This window comes from Salvelinus namaycush, chromosome 19, assembly GCF_016432855.1.
Source record: "Salvelinus namaycush isolate Seneca chromosome 19, SaNama_1.0, whole genome shotgun sequence".
NCBI classification, from domain to species: Eukaryota; Metazoa; Chordata; class Actinopteri; order Salmoniformes; family Salmonidae; genus Salvelinus; species Salvelinus namaycush.
Window position 1 is genome coordinate 39,385,170 of NC_052325.1, and position 20,343 is coordinate 39,405,512.

At 40.2% G+C, this 20,343-nt stretch overlaps 1 protein-coding gene across 1 annotated transcript; it reads right to left on the bottom strand.

Moving 5' to 3' along the window:
• Positions 1-2,583: 2,583 nt before the first annotated feature.
• Positions 2,584-6,594, bottom strand: LOC120064410 (T-box brain protein 1-like). The gene is made up of 6 exons (XM_039014975.1): positions 5,912-6,594; positions 5,459-5,613; positions 5,039-5,160; positions 4,556-4,714; positions 4,331-4,392; positions 2,584-3,723 (listed from the first exon to the last, which is right to left on the bottom strand). Exons 1-6 carry the CDS (start codon positions 6,592-6,594, stop codon positions 2,886-2,888), a joined length of 2,019 nt encoding a protein of 672 aa, XP_038870903.1. The 3' UTR covers positions 2,584-2,885.
• Positions 6,595-20,343: the final 13,749 nt, after the last annotated feature.

Sequence of the window (20,343 nt, forward strand, 5' to 3'; positions counted from 1 at the left end):
CCTTCAGGCGTTTGGAAATTGCTCCCAAGGATGAACCAGACTTGTGGAGGTCCACAATTTTTCTTCTGAGGTCTTGGCTGATTTATTTTGATTTTCCCATGATGTCAAGCAAAGAGGCACTGAGTTTGAAGGTAGGCCTTGAAATACATCCACAGGTACACCTCCAATTGACTCAAATTATGTCAATTAGCCTATCAGAAGCTTCTAAAGCCATGACATAATTTTCTATATTTTTCCAAGCTGTTTAAAGGCACAGTCAACTTAGTGTATGTAAACGTCTGACCCACAGGAATTGTGATAAAGTGAATTATCAGTGAAATAATCTGTCTGTTAACAATTGTTGGAAAAATTACTTACTTGCCAAAACTATAGTTTGTTAACAAGAAAGTTGTGGAGTGGTTGAAAAACTAGTTTTAATGACTCCAACCTAAGTGTAGTTAAACTTACGACTTCAACTGTATATAGTTTGGACACACCTACTCATTCAAGGGTTTTTCTTTATTTGTACCATTTTCTACATTGTAGTATTATAGCGAAGACATCAAAACTATGAAATAACACATATGGAAACATGTAGTAACCAAAAGTGTTAAGCAAATCAAAATAGATTTTAGATTCTTCAAAGTAGCCACCCTTTGCCTTGATTACAGCTTTGCACACTCTTGGTATTCACTAAACCAACTTCACCTGGAATGCTTTTCCAACAGTCTTGACGGAGTTCCCACATATGCTGAGCACTTTTCCTTCACTCTGCGGTCCAACTCATTCCAATTCATCTCAATTGGGTTGAAGTTGGGTGATTGTGGAGGCCAGATCATCTGATGCAGCACTCCATCACTCTCCTTCTTGGTCAAATAGCCCGTACACAGCCTGAAGGCGTGTTGGGTCATTGTCCTGTTGAAAAACAAATGATAGTCCCACTAAGCGCAAACTCCTCTGAACAGTTGATGATGAGATGTGTCTGTTACTTGAACTCTGTGAAGCATTTATTTGGGCTGCAATTTCTGAGGTATAGTTAACTCTAATTAACTTTTCCTCTGCAGCAAAGGTAACTCTGGGTCTTCCTTTCCTGTGGCGCTCCTCATGGGAGCCAGTTTCATCATTGTGCTTGATGGTTTTTGCAACTGCACTTGAAGAAACTTTCAAAGTTCTTGACATTTTCCGGATTGACTGATCTTCATGTCTTAAAGTAATTATGGACTGTCGTTTCTCTTTGCTTATTTGCGCTGTTCTTGCTATAATATGGACATGGTATTTTAGCAAATAGGGCTGTCTTCTGTATACCACCCCTACCTTGTCACAACACAAGTGATTGGCTCAAACGCATTAAAAAGGAAAGAAATTACACAAATTAACTTTTGACAAGGCACACCTGTTAATTGAAATGCATTCCAGGTGACTACCTCATGAAGCTGGTTGATAGAATGCCAAGAGTGTGCAAAGCTGTCATCAAGGCAAAAGGTGGCTACTTTGAAGAATCTCAAATTTAAAATATATTTTGATTTGTTTCACACTTTTTTGGTTACTTCATGATTCCATGTGTTATTTCATAGCTTTGATGTCTTCATTATTATTTTACAATTTAGAAAATAGTACAAATAAAGAAAAACCCTGGAATGAGTAGGTATCCCAAATTTTTACTGGTACTATATATATATATATATATATATATATATATATATATATATATATATATATATATACACATCTATCTCTCTCCATCAATAGGCTATACATTTGAGTTAAAAATACAATGAATACATAACATAGATCACATATAGCCTCTATCTATGTATATTACCTTATATTACCTTGCATTTCCGCATAATTTTGCACCTTTTGGGAAAGTGGTCCAGCATCTCCACCCCCCTCTGTACGAACCTGGTTAGGCTATGGTCCCTGCTGTTTTATACCGGTGACCTGCAGGCCAATCAATATGAACTTGAGCCACAGCAATTCATTATTTCATCATTGGTACATGCATAGGCTAGTTTGGATTTAGAAGGATGATAGCTTCTTGCTCCAGGTAATTAGCTTTTATATCGTTTATTGCAATGAAGCACATTACAGCAGATACAGAAGCTTCCACATAAAACACAATCTATAAAAAAGTATGGATGGTCAGAGAAAGACTTGAAAATGACATGTTTTTTCTCTTATTAATGTAGTAAAAATGACACTATATTAACATGTATAACGTTTATTACCACACCTATAATGAATGTCTGTCTTATTTTGAGTTTGATCAAATGGCTGTGTCCTCAAATGTCTAACATCTGAATGTTTTCTACTGACACTGTGATTGAACATTATGGGCATAGAGTACTACAATGGGAACATAAATAATTAGGCTACGTGTACTCAGATCTCACTCTGTTACACAACGAAATAGCCATCATAGACCTCTCTCAATCGTTTTTTTTTTATCACATTGTATGAGATCACTTGACTATATCATAGGCCTACGATGTGCGTTTTTAAAACACAACTAACAACTATTTCTATCCTTCAAATTTTTACAAATCAATTCAATAGTTTACAATCATTTCACAATATGACAAAATGGTTAAATAGCTTATTATGTACATCATTTTCATAATTACAATAGACAATAGCTGTTGATTAAAACTAGTTTAAATGAAATAGGTTACTGTATGTAGGCCTTCAGCTATTAGATAGCAAACTTATAATGTTAACTGTAAATGTCGCCTAAATTTCCCCAGTAGGCCTATGCGCTACAAGCCGACATTTTCTAATCGTTCGTCAATATTGGTCCAATATTGGTCCATTACAACTGATCGGCCTATCAGTTGGATATTATCAGTTGCATATAAAGATAGATGAATCTAAATAGAACACATTTTTCCCCCCCGTTTTGTGGTTGTCTAACTGTGTGGATAGAAACTATAGTAACCAATGTCCTTGACGCAATTTTTCTCACACTCTCTTGGAGGCAAGATCTCAGATTTCAACGGGGACACTGTTTCCGAAACCGGTGTGGCAGACGGTGAAATTCTTCTCCGTTTAGCTTGCTCAAAGATACCAGAATCACTTGAATCAATCGACTTGATTGAAGACGGCGTCTCTATCCAGCTGGATTCGGATAAGTCTTTTGGTTTTGCCTCGTTAGACCCTCCGATGGGTGACCTTTCTGTTGGGATGGTGTCCGCGTTATCAACCAGGTAGTTGGACGTGCCTGTTCTGCTAACAGAATTTGTTGGCCAGCAAGAGAGCACAGAGCTAGACTTACTGCAGTACTGGGGTGGTGTGTGTGTGCCCCAGCCGGAAGGGTCGGCATAGTAACCTAGAGGTCTGTTTGAGCACCCTGTAGTGGGCAGTGGAAGTGTCTTTACTCCAGCTGCTGCGTAGGACAGCAGGGTGGCCGCGTTACCGGCAAAATCAGCAGCCGCGGCAGCATCGTATGGCGAGGCGGCAAAGTCCAGTCGGTTATTGGCAGGGTTGACAAACCATCGCTGCGGGGATGCAACTGTGGGCTCTTCGGTTTGTTGCGGGGATAGCAAGCTGTTACTAAGTGGGACGCTGCGGTCCGTGCCAGGTCCAGTCCCTACGCCAGGGTGAAAGCGAGATTTGGCATAACTGCTGACAAATTGGTCCTGTAGGAAAGAACCAGCCATGGCATATCTCGCACCAGGCATGATCTGAGAGCGAGGCGAGTCACCCGGTGATGGTGTTAACCGGTCAATGTCGCAACCTGTGTAGACACTGAAAAGACGAGGAAGAAACAGACAAACAAATTATGAATCACCATGGGCTAAGGTTGTCACTGCCAATGTGATGTGCAAGAATGGAACAAACTTTGTTCATGACTCATTTGATAAAAATGCTGAATAAACTATGTTTTGGGGGAGGGGACATCAGCAAATAAATGTCGTGATAAAATTGTCACCATTTTATAATGTGGTAATTATATTGGATTGTACAAAGGCCTACTCCAAAATATAATGCTTACCCACTGGGTACAGACGTCAATTAAACTTCTAGTCCACGTTGGTTCAACATAATTTCGTTGAAATACATGGAAACAACGTTGATTGAACGAGTGTGTGCCTAGTGGGTATGATCAAATGTGTCCCCATTGATATTCAAGAACATTTACATTTTGATCAACGAGGACACAAAATAAAATTTTCCTGACAGTTACATTTCTTTACATTTCAATTGAACATGAGCAAAATAATTACGAGGTAGCCTATGCTACACTTCATTTACATAAACTCTATAATTTGTATTGCCCGAGAGAATAAGAACCAAACGAAACAAACTGTTTCATAATGAGAAGGGATCAAGAACAAATGGCAAATAGTCTTACGTATCATAGTTGTCCCGAAATCCTTTAGCAAATGGATTGTGGTCGATTTTTAGCTGGGTAATCTGCACACAAAAACAAGTAAGCAGATGTTAGGAATAGGTGCACGTAGTTGTTTATTCCTAATTACGTTGCAAATCCGAATATGCCAAACGAAATGTGTCTTTCGAAAGGCAACAATACTAGAATACTTAACGAATGGAATTATCATCAATCCGATTTTCTTACATCGGTATTCTGGTAAGCTGTGACTGCGATGAACTGTGTTTCTGGGAAGGTGAACGTCTGTACTCTTCCAGGTTGGCTGGAGTCCTCGGTTCCGTCTTCGTTGACTTCCACCACATGGAGCCTGGGCTGGTACTTGTGAAGCGATTGTAGAACCACCATCTGGAGGTATACAATTAAGGAAGAGATTCCATGACCACTGTCAATTTCGACCTACATTTGGAGCCAATAAGCCATGATGTAGGCTAAATGACCCAAACTGAAGACAGGGTAAGGCTTTCGTTTTTATGACATTTTATGAAAACTATTATTTGACCTTTTGATGGTGATGTATCATTGGAGAAAGACCTAATAAATATTGTGTAATAACTGCATACGGTGTGCGCAACAAACTCTCTCCATGCACACCGCTCAATAGTTGATTCAGGGTCTTTGAATGTCTCTGATCATAATATTTTACGTTTTTAAAACAAGGTCGTAGCTGACCTGTCCGGTGTTGTTTGAGCCTCCTTTATTGTTCGTTAATTTCAGCTTTCCAAATGAGATTTCTTGGCGCATCCAGTGCGCACCGGTGTTTGGAGAGTCAGGGTGCATGTACACCCTGTTTCCTGTAAAAAAAAACAAAGAAATTACATAGCCTACATTGAAATGCGTTGTTTTTACAAAATATCATACACATCACAATATTGATTTTCAATTACATTAATTCGATGATATCATTTTTTGATTGTATTAGCCTAATGTTGCGTGTTAGCTTGGAACGGCAGAATCAATTGAAGATGATTCTTCTTGGAACGGCAGAATCAATTGAAGATGATTCTTCTTTTTATAATATAAACTACTCTTAATTATCAACCATTATTATCACTGTATTGTTCACAGAGATGTAGAGGAACGTAGGCCTACCTGTCACATTGGTGTCCGCTTTGCCACATGGTACCCATTTGCCACCTTGGAATCGCCAGTGATTTGGATCAGCAAGAATAACATCCACAAATATGTTGTAGTGCGCCGTCGGATCCAACCCAGAAATGTTGAAACTCAAAAAGGGGAACATTCGTCTGCGGGTAATAATTAAAAATATGTAAATAATATTTGGTCAAGATCGGTGTAAATGTCCTGCATAATAGACCCTGTCCAACATTTGGTGATTTACCCAATTTGAAAGTATTACTGAAACAATTGAAGAAAAACATAGTCAGTTCAAATGTTTTAATTGTAATTTATAATAAAGGCAATATATTAAACGAATTACAATTGCAATGCCCTTCCTTATTTAAAACAAATCGGACTCATGCGTATTACTTCACAAGCTATACCAAACTTGTGATTAAAATTAATGTAGCTGAGGAAACCTACCGTCCTTGTTTGGTGATTATCATCTCTGTTTGATGTCTGTGAAACTTCAGCCACAGGGCCCTGTTGCACAGATACACCTGCGCTTTCCCAGGCAGCAGCCCAGCTTGCGCCGAGGAAAACTGGTAGAACGCCCCTCCTTGATAAGTGTGTCCATACTGTTGTGCGTATGGGTAACCCGCGGTTGGGTAGCCTTGCGGAGAGCTGTTGGTCAGAAGACTATTGTACGCTCCATTAGTGATGACTGGATGGTGGGCCAAATAATGACTCGGGCTCCCGATAGAAAAAGCCGGGTGCGTTGGTCCATGTTGACTCGGATAGGGGAACATAGTACTTGGAGTTGCTGAGACTGACTGTGGTTGGCTAGATTGCGAAAGGGTATACCTTTCTCCTGTAGATCCATCGAAATTATGACGAATTTCAGAGACTCCGTGAAGATCAGGAGAGAGTTTGCCTCTCTGGACGTCCCCTGATGCGTCCTTGGAGTCGGGGAAATTGTCTGCCTCTGACTGGTTCGTCATCCCCCTGGAATTTTTTTTCAGAGTTGAACTTCTCTCCAGGTTGTCATTAGCAGATATAATAGGATGGTCCTGCAAGGAGAGCTCAGATCCATCGGAGCTTGGGTAGCCACTGCCCACATTCAGACATTTCTTTGAGAGCCCACTAGTGCAATTCTCGAGCTGCATAGCTCTCAACACTATTAACGCAACATATATGGAATCGCAAGCTTTTGTCCACTCCTAACTCTATATAACACACGCAAAAAAATCGCCTTCCTATGTTTTCAGTCACCTTGAGTAAGAGCAAATGAGCCAATTGACACTATCCTGCAATCAGGAAGGATTTGCTATTCATCACTCATCATGCATTGCTAATGAAACAACTATTGCTATTGGTTAGCTCAAGACAATAATTTAATTAGACAGCACTTAATTAGGATAATCATGAGGGCTTTGCCCATAAACCCTATTTGCTTGCAGAGACAATCAGCCAGTCCTTATTTGATAACATTTTACTTTATGTGATATATTTGTGTAGATATCACACCAATGTTAATTGTTTATTATCTTAATGATGCATTGCCACATGCTCATACAAATATCAACAAAAATAGGCCGGAATCATAGTTACGTTTTTCCCCTGTAGATTTCGACATTGTTATGGGAAATATGCGTTATTTACCTATTCATCTGGTAAGAGTGGCAAAGTATGTCTACCGGAGAAACACAAATATATTATGAACATACCAAAAGTGACAGGCAATGACAGGCAGTGCACTTCATGCTTTAAAATGTTTGTGATAGCGTGAAATCATGCCGTTCCTCTGAAATGTGTTTATGAGTCTCAAGGCAGGTAAATATTTCATTATACTGGTCCAAAGTTATGAATCAGAGCACTCATAACAGTGAGTGCAATGACAAATAAAATAAAAACACCGTCAAAATCAGCAAGAATGGGGAATAAACACCAATAAAATAACGTTATGAAAGTCATTTTGAAATTTCAGAATTTTAACAAATGTATAAAATCTTTTTGTTCAATGATGTTATAGCATAGCACTGCCATTATTAAACGAGTGGACTCTTGAGTTTCATTGTTTGATCAGCAGTTATAGGCCTAATTAATAATACACAGGGAAAAAGGGAAAATCTGATATTCCTCTAAAAATCTTTCTGCATTAAAGGTCGATTTCATCTCATCATTTTGACTGTTTATCCGTATGAGAGCTTCATTGATGTGCATGGGCAGTGTGACAGCGTCATTGGACAAAATCCAACCTGAACGTTGTGGTCCAGACTGAGCCAAGACGATGCTGTGTCTTGCTTTACAAGGCTGGCAAAACTCCAACTATTTACTTATTGACTGAAATACATTATAGGTTATCCAAATGTGAGATGTAGACCAATAATTTGTATTTAAATGCCTCTTTGGAAACTCAGGCGATTAATAATGTATTGAAGGGGATAAATAAATAAAAAACGTTAAAGCTCCATATCAACACTGATATTTGTTTGCTGTTTGGCTGACATAATTTCCTTCTCAACAGCTAGATTTAGAGTGTTCACAGTTGTGTATTAATCTTAAACATTAAGTTATCTATTTAGGAGATTTTGAGCGGTTCTGGACGGGTTCCGACTGACATTTTTGTGTACAGAGCACTCTGTGAGTGACGCAACATCAATTGCCGTGCACTCGGTGAAAGCTCTGGTTGTCCCGCTTCGCATGACGCTCTCTGCTCTCGTCTGAGATACAGTATGTGAAATCTCACACCATGATAAATATTTGCATAGAGAGCGATATGTCACATTTTCTGGCCTATCCAGACAAAGGATCGACTTCCTCTGGCGGTGACCCTTGCAGCTCCGTTTACAATAAGGCATATGAGGCATTTGAAATAGAGAGCCTAGCAATTGCAGCAATAGCAGCATCATCTAGCTTGGATGTACTCAGTTGGATTTAGAGCTCTATATATGAAAAAATACAACATAATTTTGTAGAATTGAAACAATTCCACTTTCTCTTCGTCACAGAGGGATGAAATCACATAGTGCTTAAAGCTGAAGTTATAATGGGTTGGCAGGCATTTGAATGCTGGAGCGGCAGGTAGCTTAGTGGTTAGAGCGTTGGGCTAGTAACCGAAAGGTTGCTGGATCATAATTCCCGAGATAACAAGGTAAACAAAACCTGTCGTTCTTCCCTTGAACAAGGCAGTTAACCGACTGTTCCCCGGTAGGCCGTCATTGTAAATAAGAATTTGTTCTTAACTGACTTGCCTAGCTAGTTACATTTTTATTTTTTTAAATGGCGGCGTCTGGGGATGCTGGACAGAACATTTTATGTCATCAATTAAATTAAATGGGGACACTTTTGTACAGTCACTAAGTATGATCATATTTATTTTACTGTTATAAGAAAGATGAAATAAGTCGTTTATAATTTGATTGTTACTATATTTTGAAACCACTTCATTCATTTCAAGACCACTTTTGTTGAAAAGGGAAAAAATTATGTGTTTTCATATTTTCATCATATTTTTTATACAGTGTATTTAAGCTTGTGTCCTCAAAAGTGAGCAATTTAACTATTTTTACTAGAAAGGTGCGATTTTAATATTTCTGGCAGTATAAGCATTACATTTAAGTCATTTAGCAGACACTCTTATCCATGGCAACTTACAGGAGCTTTGCTCAAGGGCACATCAACAGATTTACAGTTGAAGTCGGAAGTTTACATACACCTTAGCCAAATACATTTAAACTCAGGTTTTTACAATTCCTGACATTTAATCCTAGTTAATCCCAGGGTCAGAAGTTTACATACACTCAATTAGTATTTGGTAGCATTGCCTTTAAATTGTTTAACTTTTTGGGTAGCCTTCCACAAGCTTCCCACTATAAGTTAGGTGAATTTTGGCCCAATCCTCCTGACAGAGCTGATGTAACTGAGTCAGGTTTCTAGGCCTCCTTGCTCGCACACGCTTTTTCTGTTCTGCCCACAAATGTTCTATGGGATTGAGGTCAGGGCTTTGTGATGGCCACTCCAATACCTTGACTTTGTTGTCCTTAAGCCATTTTGCCACAACTTTGGAAGTATGCTTGGGGTCATTGTCCATTTGGAAGACCCATTTGCGACCAAGCTTTAACTTCCTGACTGATGTCTTGAGATGTTGCTTTAATATATCCACATAATTTTCCTCCCTCATGATGCCATCTATTTTGTGAAGTGCACCAGTCCCTCCTGCAGCAAAGCACCCAAACAACATGATGCTGCCACCCCCGTGCTTCACGGTTGGGATGGTGTTCTTCGGCTTGCAAGCGTCCCCCTTTTTCCTCCTAACATAACGATGGTCATTATGGCCAAACTGTCTTTTTTATGGTGGTTTTGGAGCAGTGGCTTCTTCCTTGCTGAGCGGCCTTTCAGGTTATGTCGATATAGGACTTGTTTTACTGTGGATATAGATACTTTTGTACCCGTTTCCTCCAGCATCTTCACAAGGTCCTTTGCTGTTGTTCTGGGATTGATTTGCATTTCTCATTTCTCCACAGGTACACCTCCAATTGACTCAAATGATGTCAATTAACCTATCAGAAGCTTCTAAAGCCATGACAGTATTTTCTGGAATTTTACAAGCTGTTTAAAGGCACAGTCAACCTAGAGTATGTAAACTTCTGACCCACTGGAATTATGATAGTGAATTATAAGTGAAATAATCCGTCTGTAAACAATTGTTGGAAAAATTACTTGTGTCATGCACAAAATAGATGTCCTAACCGACTTGCCAAAACTATAGTTTGTTAACAAGAAATTTGTGAAGTGGTTGAAAAACGAGTTTTAATGACTCCAACCTAAGTGTATGTAAACTTCCGACTTCAACTGTATCACCTAGTCGGCTCAGCTACGGGCCCAACGTTCCCAACCTCTTGGCTACCTGCCGCCCATAACTAGGTATTGTTTATGGCCCATGATAAATAATTACTTTTGGGTATGTCTATTTAGGTGGAAATGTACATTTTGACATTACATTTAACTCAAAGGGATCAGCACAACCAACTGATAACATTTTTTTAGTGCTGGGTGATCCCAGCATCTCTATCACAATGGTACAGTGTAGCTTTTGGTAGGTCCTTGGTAGTCTTGCAAGTTCTAGCAAGTTCAGCAAATGCATTTCTCTTCTCTCTTACATGATAGGTGGGGAAACACAATGTGACCAATCAGAAGGAGTGCTGTGGAGCTGCATGGTTCAATACCATTGCTACAAGCCAAGGCAGTTGACTAGTGAAAGTGAGAGGATGTGCTACTAATAACTGAAATGGCGTATTGGCGGCAATCAATAAAGTTTGACTGAAGTAAATTAAACAGAATACTTTTGATGTATACAACTTCCCTGTTTTCTTGAGTCATCGACATTGTATTTCAGGGGGAAAACAGCCAAGCTTGAAATAAATCATAAAGCATCAGTATACTGAACATACATAAATGTTGCATTCTGTTTCAATGAAGTTGCATAAAGTGTGTGTTAGAACCTTAAACAAGCCAAATTGAATGGTGCAGAACAAGCCCCCATCTCTGATAGTGGGGTTTCCAGTAGAGGCTAAAGGCTTTGTATTCTAATGAAGAGCTGTGCATCTATGAGGCTAACAAGAGAGGTCATTACAGCAATAGGGTCCAGGATCCTATTCCTGTGAAACGTACAAGCATGGGCTTGCCTGTGTCTCTAACCAGGAACTGGCGCAGGTCTTCTCTTCCTCATTACACAATTAAGGTTAACTTATATCGCTGATCTTTAAAGGACAATTCCACCCAAAAATATTTTGGTATTTGTTTCATTCATCCATTGTTGACATAGTCACAAAATGTTTTGCTTGTCAACAATCAAGTTTTCAAGATATGTAACTTTCAAAATATAGAAATCACCCCTGTGTGATGCATTTTGCATCATATGATGCAAAATGCAACATTATATGATCCAAAATGCATCATAAGGGGATGCATAGAGAAAAATGGTGCCGGAGGAGATGGCTGCCGTTTTACGGGCTCCTAACCAATTGTGCTATTTTGCGTTGTTTGTAACTTATTTTGTACATATTGGTTCTGCCACCGTCTCTTATGACCGAAAAGAGCTTCTGGATATCAGAACAGCGATTACTCACCTCGAACTGGACAAAGATTTTTTTCTTTAACAAGTTGGACACGAAGGATTTACTCCAGATACCCGACCCGGCCCAAATCCCCGCCATTTACATGAAGAGAAGACGCCAATACAGGAATTCGTCGGCGTGTGGGTAACCCGTCTCTAACATTCGTCCTAATAGCCAACGTGCAATCATTGGAGAATAAACTGGATGAGCTCCATTAAAGACTATCCTACCAACAGGGCATTAGAAACTGTAATATCTTATGTTTCACCGAGTCGTGGCATGAATGACGATATGGATAATAAACAGTTGGCTATTTTTTCCATGCATCGGCAAGACAGAACAGCTGCATCTGGTAAGACAAAGGGTGGCGGTCTATGTCTATTTGTCAATAACAGCTGGTGTGCAAAATCAAATATTAATGAAGTCTTGAAGTTGCGCTCGCCTGAGGTAGAGTATCTCATGATAAGCTGTAAACCACACTATTTACCAAGATAGTTTTCATCTATATTTTTCGTAGCTGTCTATTTACCCCCCACAAACTGTTGCTGGCACTAAGACCGCACTCAACGAGCTGTATAAAGCCATAAGCAAACAAGAAAATGCTCATTCAGAGGTGGCGCTCCTAGTGGCCGGGGACTTTAATGCAGGGAAACTTAAATTTGTTTTACCTAATTTTACCAGCATGTTACATGTGCAACAAGAGGGGAAACAATTCTAGACCACCTTTACTCCACACACAGAGACACATACAAAGCTCTCCCTCGCCCTCCATTTGGAAAATCTTACCATAATTCTATCCTCCTGATTCCTGTTTACAAGCAAAAACTAAAGCAGGAAGTACCAGTGACTCGCTCAATACAGAAGTTGTCAGATGACGCAGATGCTGAGCTGGCAGTCACCGGCTTCAGCAATAAGTGCATCAATGACGTTGTCCCCACAGTGACCGTACGTACATACCCCAACCAGAAGCCATGGATTACAGGCAGAATCCACACTGATCTAAAGGGTAGAGCTGCCGCTTTCAAGGAGCGAGACTCTAACCGGGATGCTTATAAGAAATCCCACTGTGCCCTCAGACAAACCGTCAAACGGGCAAAGCGTAAATACAGGACTAAGATTAAATCCTACTACACCGGCTCTGACGCTCATCGGATGTGGCAGGGCTTGCAAACTATTACGAACTACAAAGGGAAGCCCAGCTGCGTGTTTCCCAGTGACACAAGCCTACCAGACGTGCTAAATGACTTCTATGCATGCTTTAAGGCAAGCAACACTGAAGAATGCATGAGATTACCAGCTATTCTGGACGACTGTGTGATCACGCTCGCCGTAGCCAATGTGAATAAGACCTTTAAACAGTTGTCAGAACAGAAATTACAAGATTATGTTATAATACTATTATTGCATCAAATGGTTTTTTTAAGCAACAGAATAGAGGGTTCTTATAACTCTATTGTGTCTGTGTGAACTGTAAGTGGGCCTCTGGGAGATGTAACACTGACTGTGGATTTACGATGGATTGGTGATAAAGACAACATTCCATAGCATGTGTTTGTGCCTGACTGAAAGGTACCAGGGAGAGATGGCTCAGGGCCAGACCCTAGTTTCTACACAATGAGAAGTCTTTACAGCAGATGCTTTTTGCTGTGAATTATTAGTATCTTCCATACGAATCTTAACCTTGTGACCCATTCCATACATCTGTTGTTTGTCATGAACATCCAGGAAGATGAACTTTGCTATAAAATGCTGTGGCTCAAATCCGCGCGTTGGGCTTCTCAACGAATCACCTACGGGTGGGTTGACGACAAGCTTCATTATTTCAATAATTAATCAATGTTATTAATACATTTTTAATAAAGTAATATCCTGATTGGTGATTGACCTTGTATCTCCTCATTATTGATTAGAATTTCCATGACACAGGTCAACATTCACAAGGCCGCAGGGCCAGACGGATTACCAGGACGTGTACTCCGAGCATGCACTAACCAACTGGCAAGTGTCTCAACTGACATTTTCAACCTGTCCCTGGCCGAGTCTGTAATACCTACATGTTTTAAGCAGACCACCATAGGCCCTGTGCCAAAGAACACCAAGCCCCCAGGTGGTAAGGGCAGGCAACAACACATCTGCCACGCTAATCCTCAACACGGGGGCCCCTCAGGGGTGCGTGCTTAGTCCCCTACTGTACTCCCTGTTCACCCATGTCTGTGTAGTCAAGCACGACTCCAACTTCACCATTAAGTTTGCCGACGACACAATGATGGTAGGCCTGATCACCGACAATGATGTGACAGCCCATAGGGAGGAAATCAGATACCTGGAAGTGTGGTGCCAGGACAACAACCTCTCTCTCAACGTGATCAAGACAAAGGAGATGATCGTGGACTACAGGAAAAGGAGGGCCGAGCACGCCCCCATTCTATTCGACAGGGCTGTAGTGGAGCAGGTTGAGAGCTTCAAGTTCCTTGGTGTCCACATCACCAACAAACTATCATGGTCCAAACACAGCAAGACAGTCGTGAAGAGGGCACGATAATGCCTATTCCCCCTCAGGAGACTGAAAATATTTGACATGGGTCCCCAGCTCCTCAAAAAGAAATACAGCTGCACCTTCGACAGCATCCTGACTGGTTGCATCACCGCTTAGTATGGCAACTACTAGGCCTCCAACCGCAAGGCGCTACAGATGGTAGTGCGTACGGCCCAGTACATCACTGGGGCCAAGCTTCCTGCCATCCAGGACCTCTATACCAGGTGGTGTCAGAGGAAGGCCCTAAAAATTGCCAAAGACTCCAGCCACCCTAGTCATAGACTTTTGTCTCTGCTACAACACGGCAAGCGGTACGGGAGTGCAAAGTCTAGGTCCAAAAGACTTCTTAACAGCTTCTACCCCCAAGCCATAAAACTGCTGAACAGCTAATCAAATGACAACCCCCTTTTTTTACGCTGCTGTGACTCTCTGTTTATTATCCATTATTTATGCATAGTCACTTTACCCCTACCTACATGTACCTATTACCTCAATTACCTGGACTAACCTGTACCACTGACTCGGTACCGGTACTCCCTGTATATAGCCTCGTTATTGTTATTTTATTGTTGCTCTTTTATTTTTTACTTTAGTTTATTTAGTAAATATTTTTCTTAACTAAAATTGCATTGTTGGTTAAGGGCTTGTAAGTAAGCATTTCACTGTAAGGTCTACTATACCTGTTGTATTCGGCGCATGATTTGATACGATTTCTGTATTTTGAAAGATAGTATTTGGGTGGAGTTTTCCTTTAATAAGCACTGGGCTTGCTTTTTTAGATTCAGACAATTGTTGAGTCATCCATGATGCAGCAGCACCGTACTTTGTTTTCTCCCCATGCTCTATTCCCATTTGTTTGTTATTAGCCTCAGTACTTTGCTCTTATTAGCCCAGCTAGTGGCCATAACCACAGAGAGACCAGGCTGATTATCCATACCACGGCCAGACAGTCCCTCAGGAGGTCATTGTGCAGGTTTGGGAGGGACTATACCTTATGCTTGGCACACACCAGCCACTGACCAGACTATATGAAAACAATATGAAATAATATGACATAATGAAAATGTAATCCATTATAACCATAAGCATTCTTGAAATGGATTATAATGGCAGATATAAAATAACAATAGTGCCTATTTGATAAAAACAATTTTTTATATTTTGTAAGAAACTTTACCTGTCGGCATATGGACAGCTCATTCAACTATGGTTCATGTCCGAAAAACATCATGTTGGCATCAATGTAAGGAGAAAAACAAACTAAATGTTATTTACAGTCAGAGTCCACCGCACCAACAGATCTGCTTATGGCTGGTAGTCAGGTTTCTTTTTAAATGGTCTCATTCAAACAATTATAAAGATTCAAATACATAATGCTAACATCTTTCTAACATTTTACTCTGAATGTTTAGTCAAAGGTATAATTTCTTTAAGAAAGGTATCATCCTCCTTTTCCATGTTGTCCCAAGGAACAATGTTTGCCACCTGGGTCTAATCTAATCAATGTGGATGACAAGGAGAGAAAAAGCCTGAAAGTGAGCACCAGCTCAGGGACTTTACCTAATGCCCGGCACTGTCACATCAATGATGTGATCATAGCACACAAAATGACAAAAAAAATGATAGCCAGCAAGGATATGGGGACAGAGTGTGCTGCCCCAGTCAGATACAATTGCTTTTTGTGACTATGAAATGGCATCTCTCTTGTCGGATGGGTAAACATTTCCCTGTCAGGCCAATAATAAGGAATGAAGCTCACTGAGCTGAACTAAGAAGATAGAGCCAAGGTTATTTGTGATTCATGACAGGTAGTGGCTTATATTACAGTGGCACTAAACATTTTATGGGAATGCATTTAAGATGCCCTTTAAGTTATTTATATGTTGTTTGCCAGACTTCACATTGGAATTTCCATCAATAAATCAAGTTAAAATATGTATATTTTTCTCTTCCATTTTAATAAAAAAGAGGAAGCAAATAAATTCCCCCTTAACTTTAATTAGTCTGACTAATTTGTCTTAAGCCTTTGTTTGTTTGATGCTAACATAACTGTTGGCCCCTGTGGTCTCCTGCAACCACAGATCTCCCACTGTCAGAAAGAATCAGGGTGCACTTTAGGAAAAAGACAGCAGGTGGTCTGCTAAGGGGCCAGGTGGACAGTTGTGGCTTTTAAACCCTTATTAGCCATCCTCCCTCTCCTCCCTCTCCTCCCTCTCCTCCCTCTCCTCCCTCTCCCAGAGACACAGTGAGACACTCGGCCATGTCATCCCCAGAAGTGCACTCCTATAGCCATCATTATTGATGTCCTTTTAGGTCCTCGAGTCAGAGATCCCTCCGATTCTTGACCACAAACCTTAACCTGGCTGTCAGTGAGTTTGATAAAAGGGTAGATGAAATAAGGTGTCTCTTTGAATACTTTGGACTCCAAACTAAAATGAAACCCTGGTCACCAAGCTGTTATTACAAGCTTGCAAACCCTTGCATCTGGAATCTTGAAACTAATAAGAGACTTAACGTTTTCAGTGCATTGTCAAAGGCAAAGTTAGTATGAGATCATCCTTTTACACTTTCTTATTTATGTGGCACTGAAAAAGACAGAGGTCAAGTGGAATTAAGTCCAGTTGTTTGTTTCTATAACCCTCTCAAATATCTTGAGACCTTGACTGCATTACAATTACCACATTTGAACACTTCTTCATCATATCCTTATGTTGTGATCAGCATGTAAAGCTGTGCATGTGTGCAAAAATGTTAAATTCATATTTTTAACCGTGGAAAATGAATAGAGTATTAATGAATAAAGCTGTGGAATTTTTCCTTTCGGTTGTGGAAAATAAACAGGCGCTGATCTCCAAGCTCTAGGACTGGAGCACAAATTAACAGCTGTGGAATTACTGACACATATGAACTCGGGAAAATCAGCAATGTGGGGGAAAAAAAAAGAGATGCATTTACCAAAGAGCACTATAGTAAGCTAGTACGATATTCATTTCAACGCTATAGGATTTTCTACATGTGCTTTGCCAAGCTAAATCACTAATGTGTATTATAAAGGATTATCGGGCTAGGAGTGTAGTGTAGAAAAGGGCTAATGTTCCAACTAAAATGTATTTTATCACCTGCTAGTGACCTGTTATCAACTGTTCAGTTTGTTGCTAGTCTCTTAAAAAAATGTACTGAACTGTGTTATTTCTGCTGCCATGCACGGTCAGACGTCTACAAGTGAAGAACATTGGCTACTGTCCCTAGTGGCATAAAACATTCAGGCTAACTCTACTTTTTAAGCCATTTCTGATGAAAAGCATAAGGAAATTAAACTGACTTATGCCAAATGAATATCACTGAATCGCTGAGATTGTGGGGCTGATGTTTGTAACGTTGAAATTATTTATAAAACATCAATTTCATTTTAAGAGTACCCATGCCATGAAGTGTGCAAATTTCCCTTCAGCCTCCCCAGAGAGTTTCTATGCACTGGGCCTAAATCAAATGACGAAGAAAAACCTCCAGTATCCTCAGCATTGTCCTTCTAATAGATCAAAACAAGCATGTAAGTAGAAGCGACAATGCTAAAATCCCAATATCTGCAAAGAGGCTGTGGATAACACATAGCTCAAATTGTAATAACATTTGCTTTGTGATAGTGAAACCAGTAGTATATAGTGAAACAATCATTTTTCTATTTTTCAACTGAATGTTGGGATTTCTTTTTCTCCTGAAAATGACAATCATATTTATATATTTTGTGACAAAAACAATCATATTCACAGCAAATGAGTGGATATTGCGTAACACCGAGATATATATTACGTGTACAATCAGAAAATACACAATTCTCAGGCAAAGTGCCGAAGAGATGATATTTTTGAAAATGGGAGCAAACAGACGATTGTCATCTTAATTAAAGTAGCAAGCAACAACAGCTGGCCAACACACGGCTCATTGGGAATGCAGTGTGAAAAGAGAGGCCCACAGATTATCGCTTTAACTCATGTTGAATTTATCCTGGAGCAATACAGTCCGGGTCCCTCTCTGTCAAAGAAATAGTGACTGATAAAAGCTGGAATCCAACCCCAAAAAGCATAGCCAGAAATAACACAGCCACACAGTCACTGCACAAAATGGCTGAGTGAACGCTCGAGAGTGAAAGCATTAGAGACATCTTCAATATGTTTAGCACAGCTTCACAGCAGCGCAATATCATCGGTTTATGGCCATTAATACTTCAGGACCCCATCTCTAAGTGAAGTTAACAACGAGGTGTTCACGCAACAACCAAACATGATATGCTTAACCCTTGGAGTAATTCCAAACTTCAGGAAGAATATCTGCGCCGGCACTTTAGGCCTACACACAATACATTTGATAATAGTAAAAAAAGAAGCAAAGCAATAGAAGCAGACAAACAGTGTCCTTGCCATTCAACTGTGAGAGGTAGCCCTCAGCCAATTTCTGTGTGCTGTATAGTGCGTCTCACTCTTTCCTCCTCCCCATGGCAAAGTGAAATGGAATTGCCTCTCACATTCACAGACAGCTCTGTGAAGGTGACAATAGAGCTATACTCCCTGCTGTCTGCAGACAGGAAACAGGAAAGTGGCATATGGGGCCAGGAACCAAGTAGAAAGGAGAGGCAACCAGGCGAGGGAGGAAACCAAAGGAAAGGTTAATGATCATTTCTGAATTGTACAGGGAGAAACTACGCTCAAAGTTGAGAGGAAAGAAATGTGACATGATTGGCAGACTGACGTACGTCTCTTCCCTATGACAAACAACCACAGGTGAAAAAAACAGTAATATCTTCATCTTCTTCGGGTGCCGGTTTAAAAACCAAACTATGACAGTAATGTAGGCTGATGAAATGTCAAATTGTTTTGACATTGAATCAACTAGATGTCCTGAAACTGAAGGATCAACATAGCATTGGATTTCTCTCAAGTAAAAATCACTATGTTTAAGTTACATGTTACAAATGAACCATTGCATAGAGTAAATAATACAGAATTAGACCGTGTCACATTGCCTCTCATGTGGACATGAGAGGTCAAAGGGCGAAGGTGAGGAATAGAAGCATACCTGGTAGATATACACTCTGGAAGGGCTCCGCCATCACCATGGCACCACCTGCATGCTCCGACAAGAACCTCTGCTAGCTGTTAGTATGGTCTCCAGACAGCCTGCAGTTACAACCACAATGGCTTTGATAGCCAGTCACCAGCACCATCTCAGGCCTGCAGCACAAGAAGGACTTACGAGGAGCTGTGCCAATCCGTAAATGACCGGGCACCTGCAGCAATATTTTATAAATTGAGCAGGTGGGTATGATGAAAAATGTAGGGTGGGGGAAAAAAACTAACAAAGGACATTTAGAGATGTTTTTTACAACATGCCTGATGGAAAACATGAGAATGAGCGCTGCGAGTGGATTACAGAAGGTGTGCTTACATTAAGCAGGATGTACATTAGCAGTGGAAGAACTTGCTTTCAATTTTTCACACTGTTACCACACCATGACTGAGACGGTTTGTAGCCTTTCAGCACCCGAGACTGGATATCCACCCTTTAAGGATCAATTAAATCAGCAGTGGGACTAAGGAATCCATCATCAAGCAATTTGCACTGTGTTGCTCTGCTGCTGCCTTTGTTCACATTCATTTTTTATGTTTTTTTTTTCTTTCTACATCAAGGTATTCGAAGAAGTGGATAACAACTGTTGAAGGGAGCAGAATGGACAATTATTGTAACTGAAATAGATTGAGCTAATCCTCATAAGATGTGCTTTCTATCCTTCTCTAAAACATGACAATACAATGCAATAAAATACAATGCAATACAACGCAACGCAATACACAGATACAGACAAAAACACACTTATTATACCTATTCACAATTATACAAAACTAAGCTGATGTATACTATTCTATAATGATGCACTGCAGTAACAGATGACAACAGATGTCTCCGTGACGTCCTGAATCTGACAGGGAGATCATTGGAACCTGACAAGATAACACTTAAACACGGAGGTGACATGACAGTGTCTTCTGAGCCAGATGGATCGATGCTTAGCTTAGCTCAGCGAGCATCTGAGCAGTTATACGGCAACGTTTATCCGCTTCAATATCAAGTCCTACCTGATTCGGCAGCTCTACATTTTTTAAAAAATTTGAGTAATAATGATGAGGTTCCTTAATCTTCAAACTATAGAATGCCTAGTAAAGGTTCCCTCTCAGAAATGCTTATGGTCTTTTCAAATGTTGACC

Excerpts from the sequence above, each read along its gene's own strand:
- LOC120064410 (XM_039014975.1), bottom strand. The coding sequence starts at position 6,594 with ATGCAGCTCGAGAATTGCACTAGTGGGCTCTCAAAGAAATGTCTGAAT. Across the intron at positions 5,614-5,911 it reads ATAATCACCAAACAAGGACG|ACGAATGTTCCCCTTTTTGA; the intron begins GTAGGTTTCCTC and ends TATTACCCGCAG. Across the intron at positions 4,393-4,555 it reads CAGCTTACCAGAATACCGAT|ATTACCCAGCTAAAAATCGA; the intron begins GTAAGAAAATCG and ends TTTTGTGTGCAG.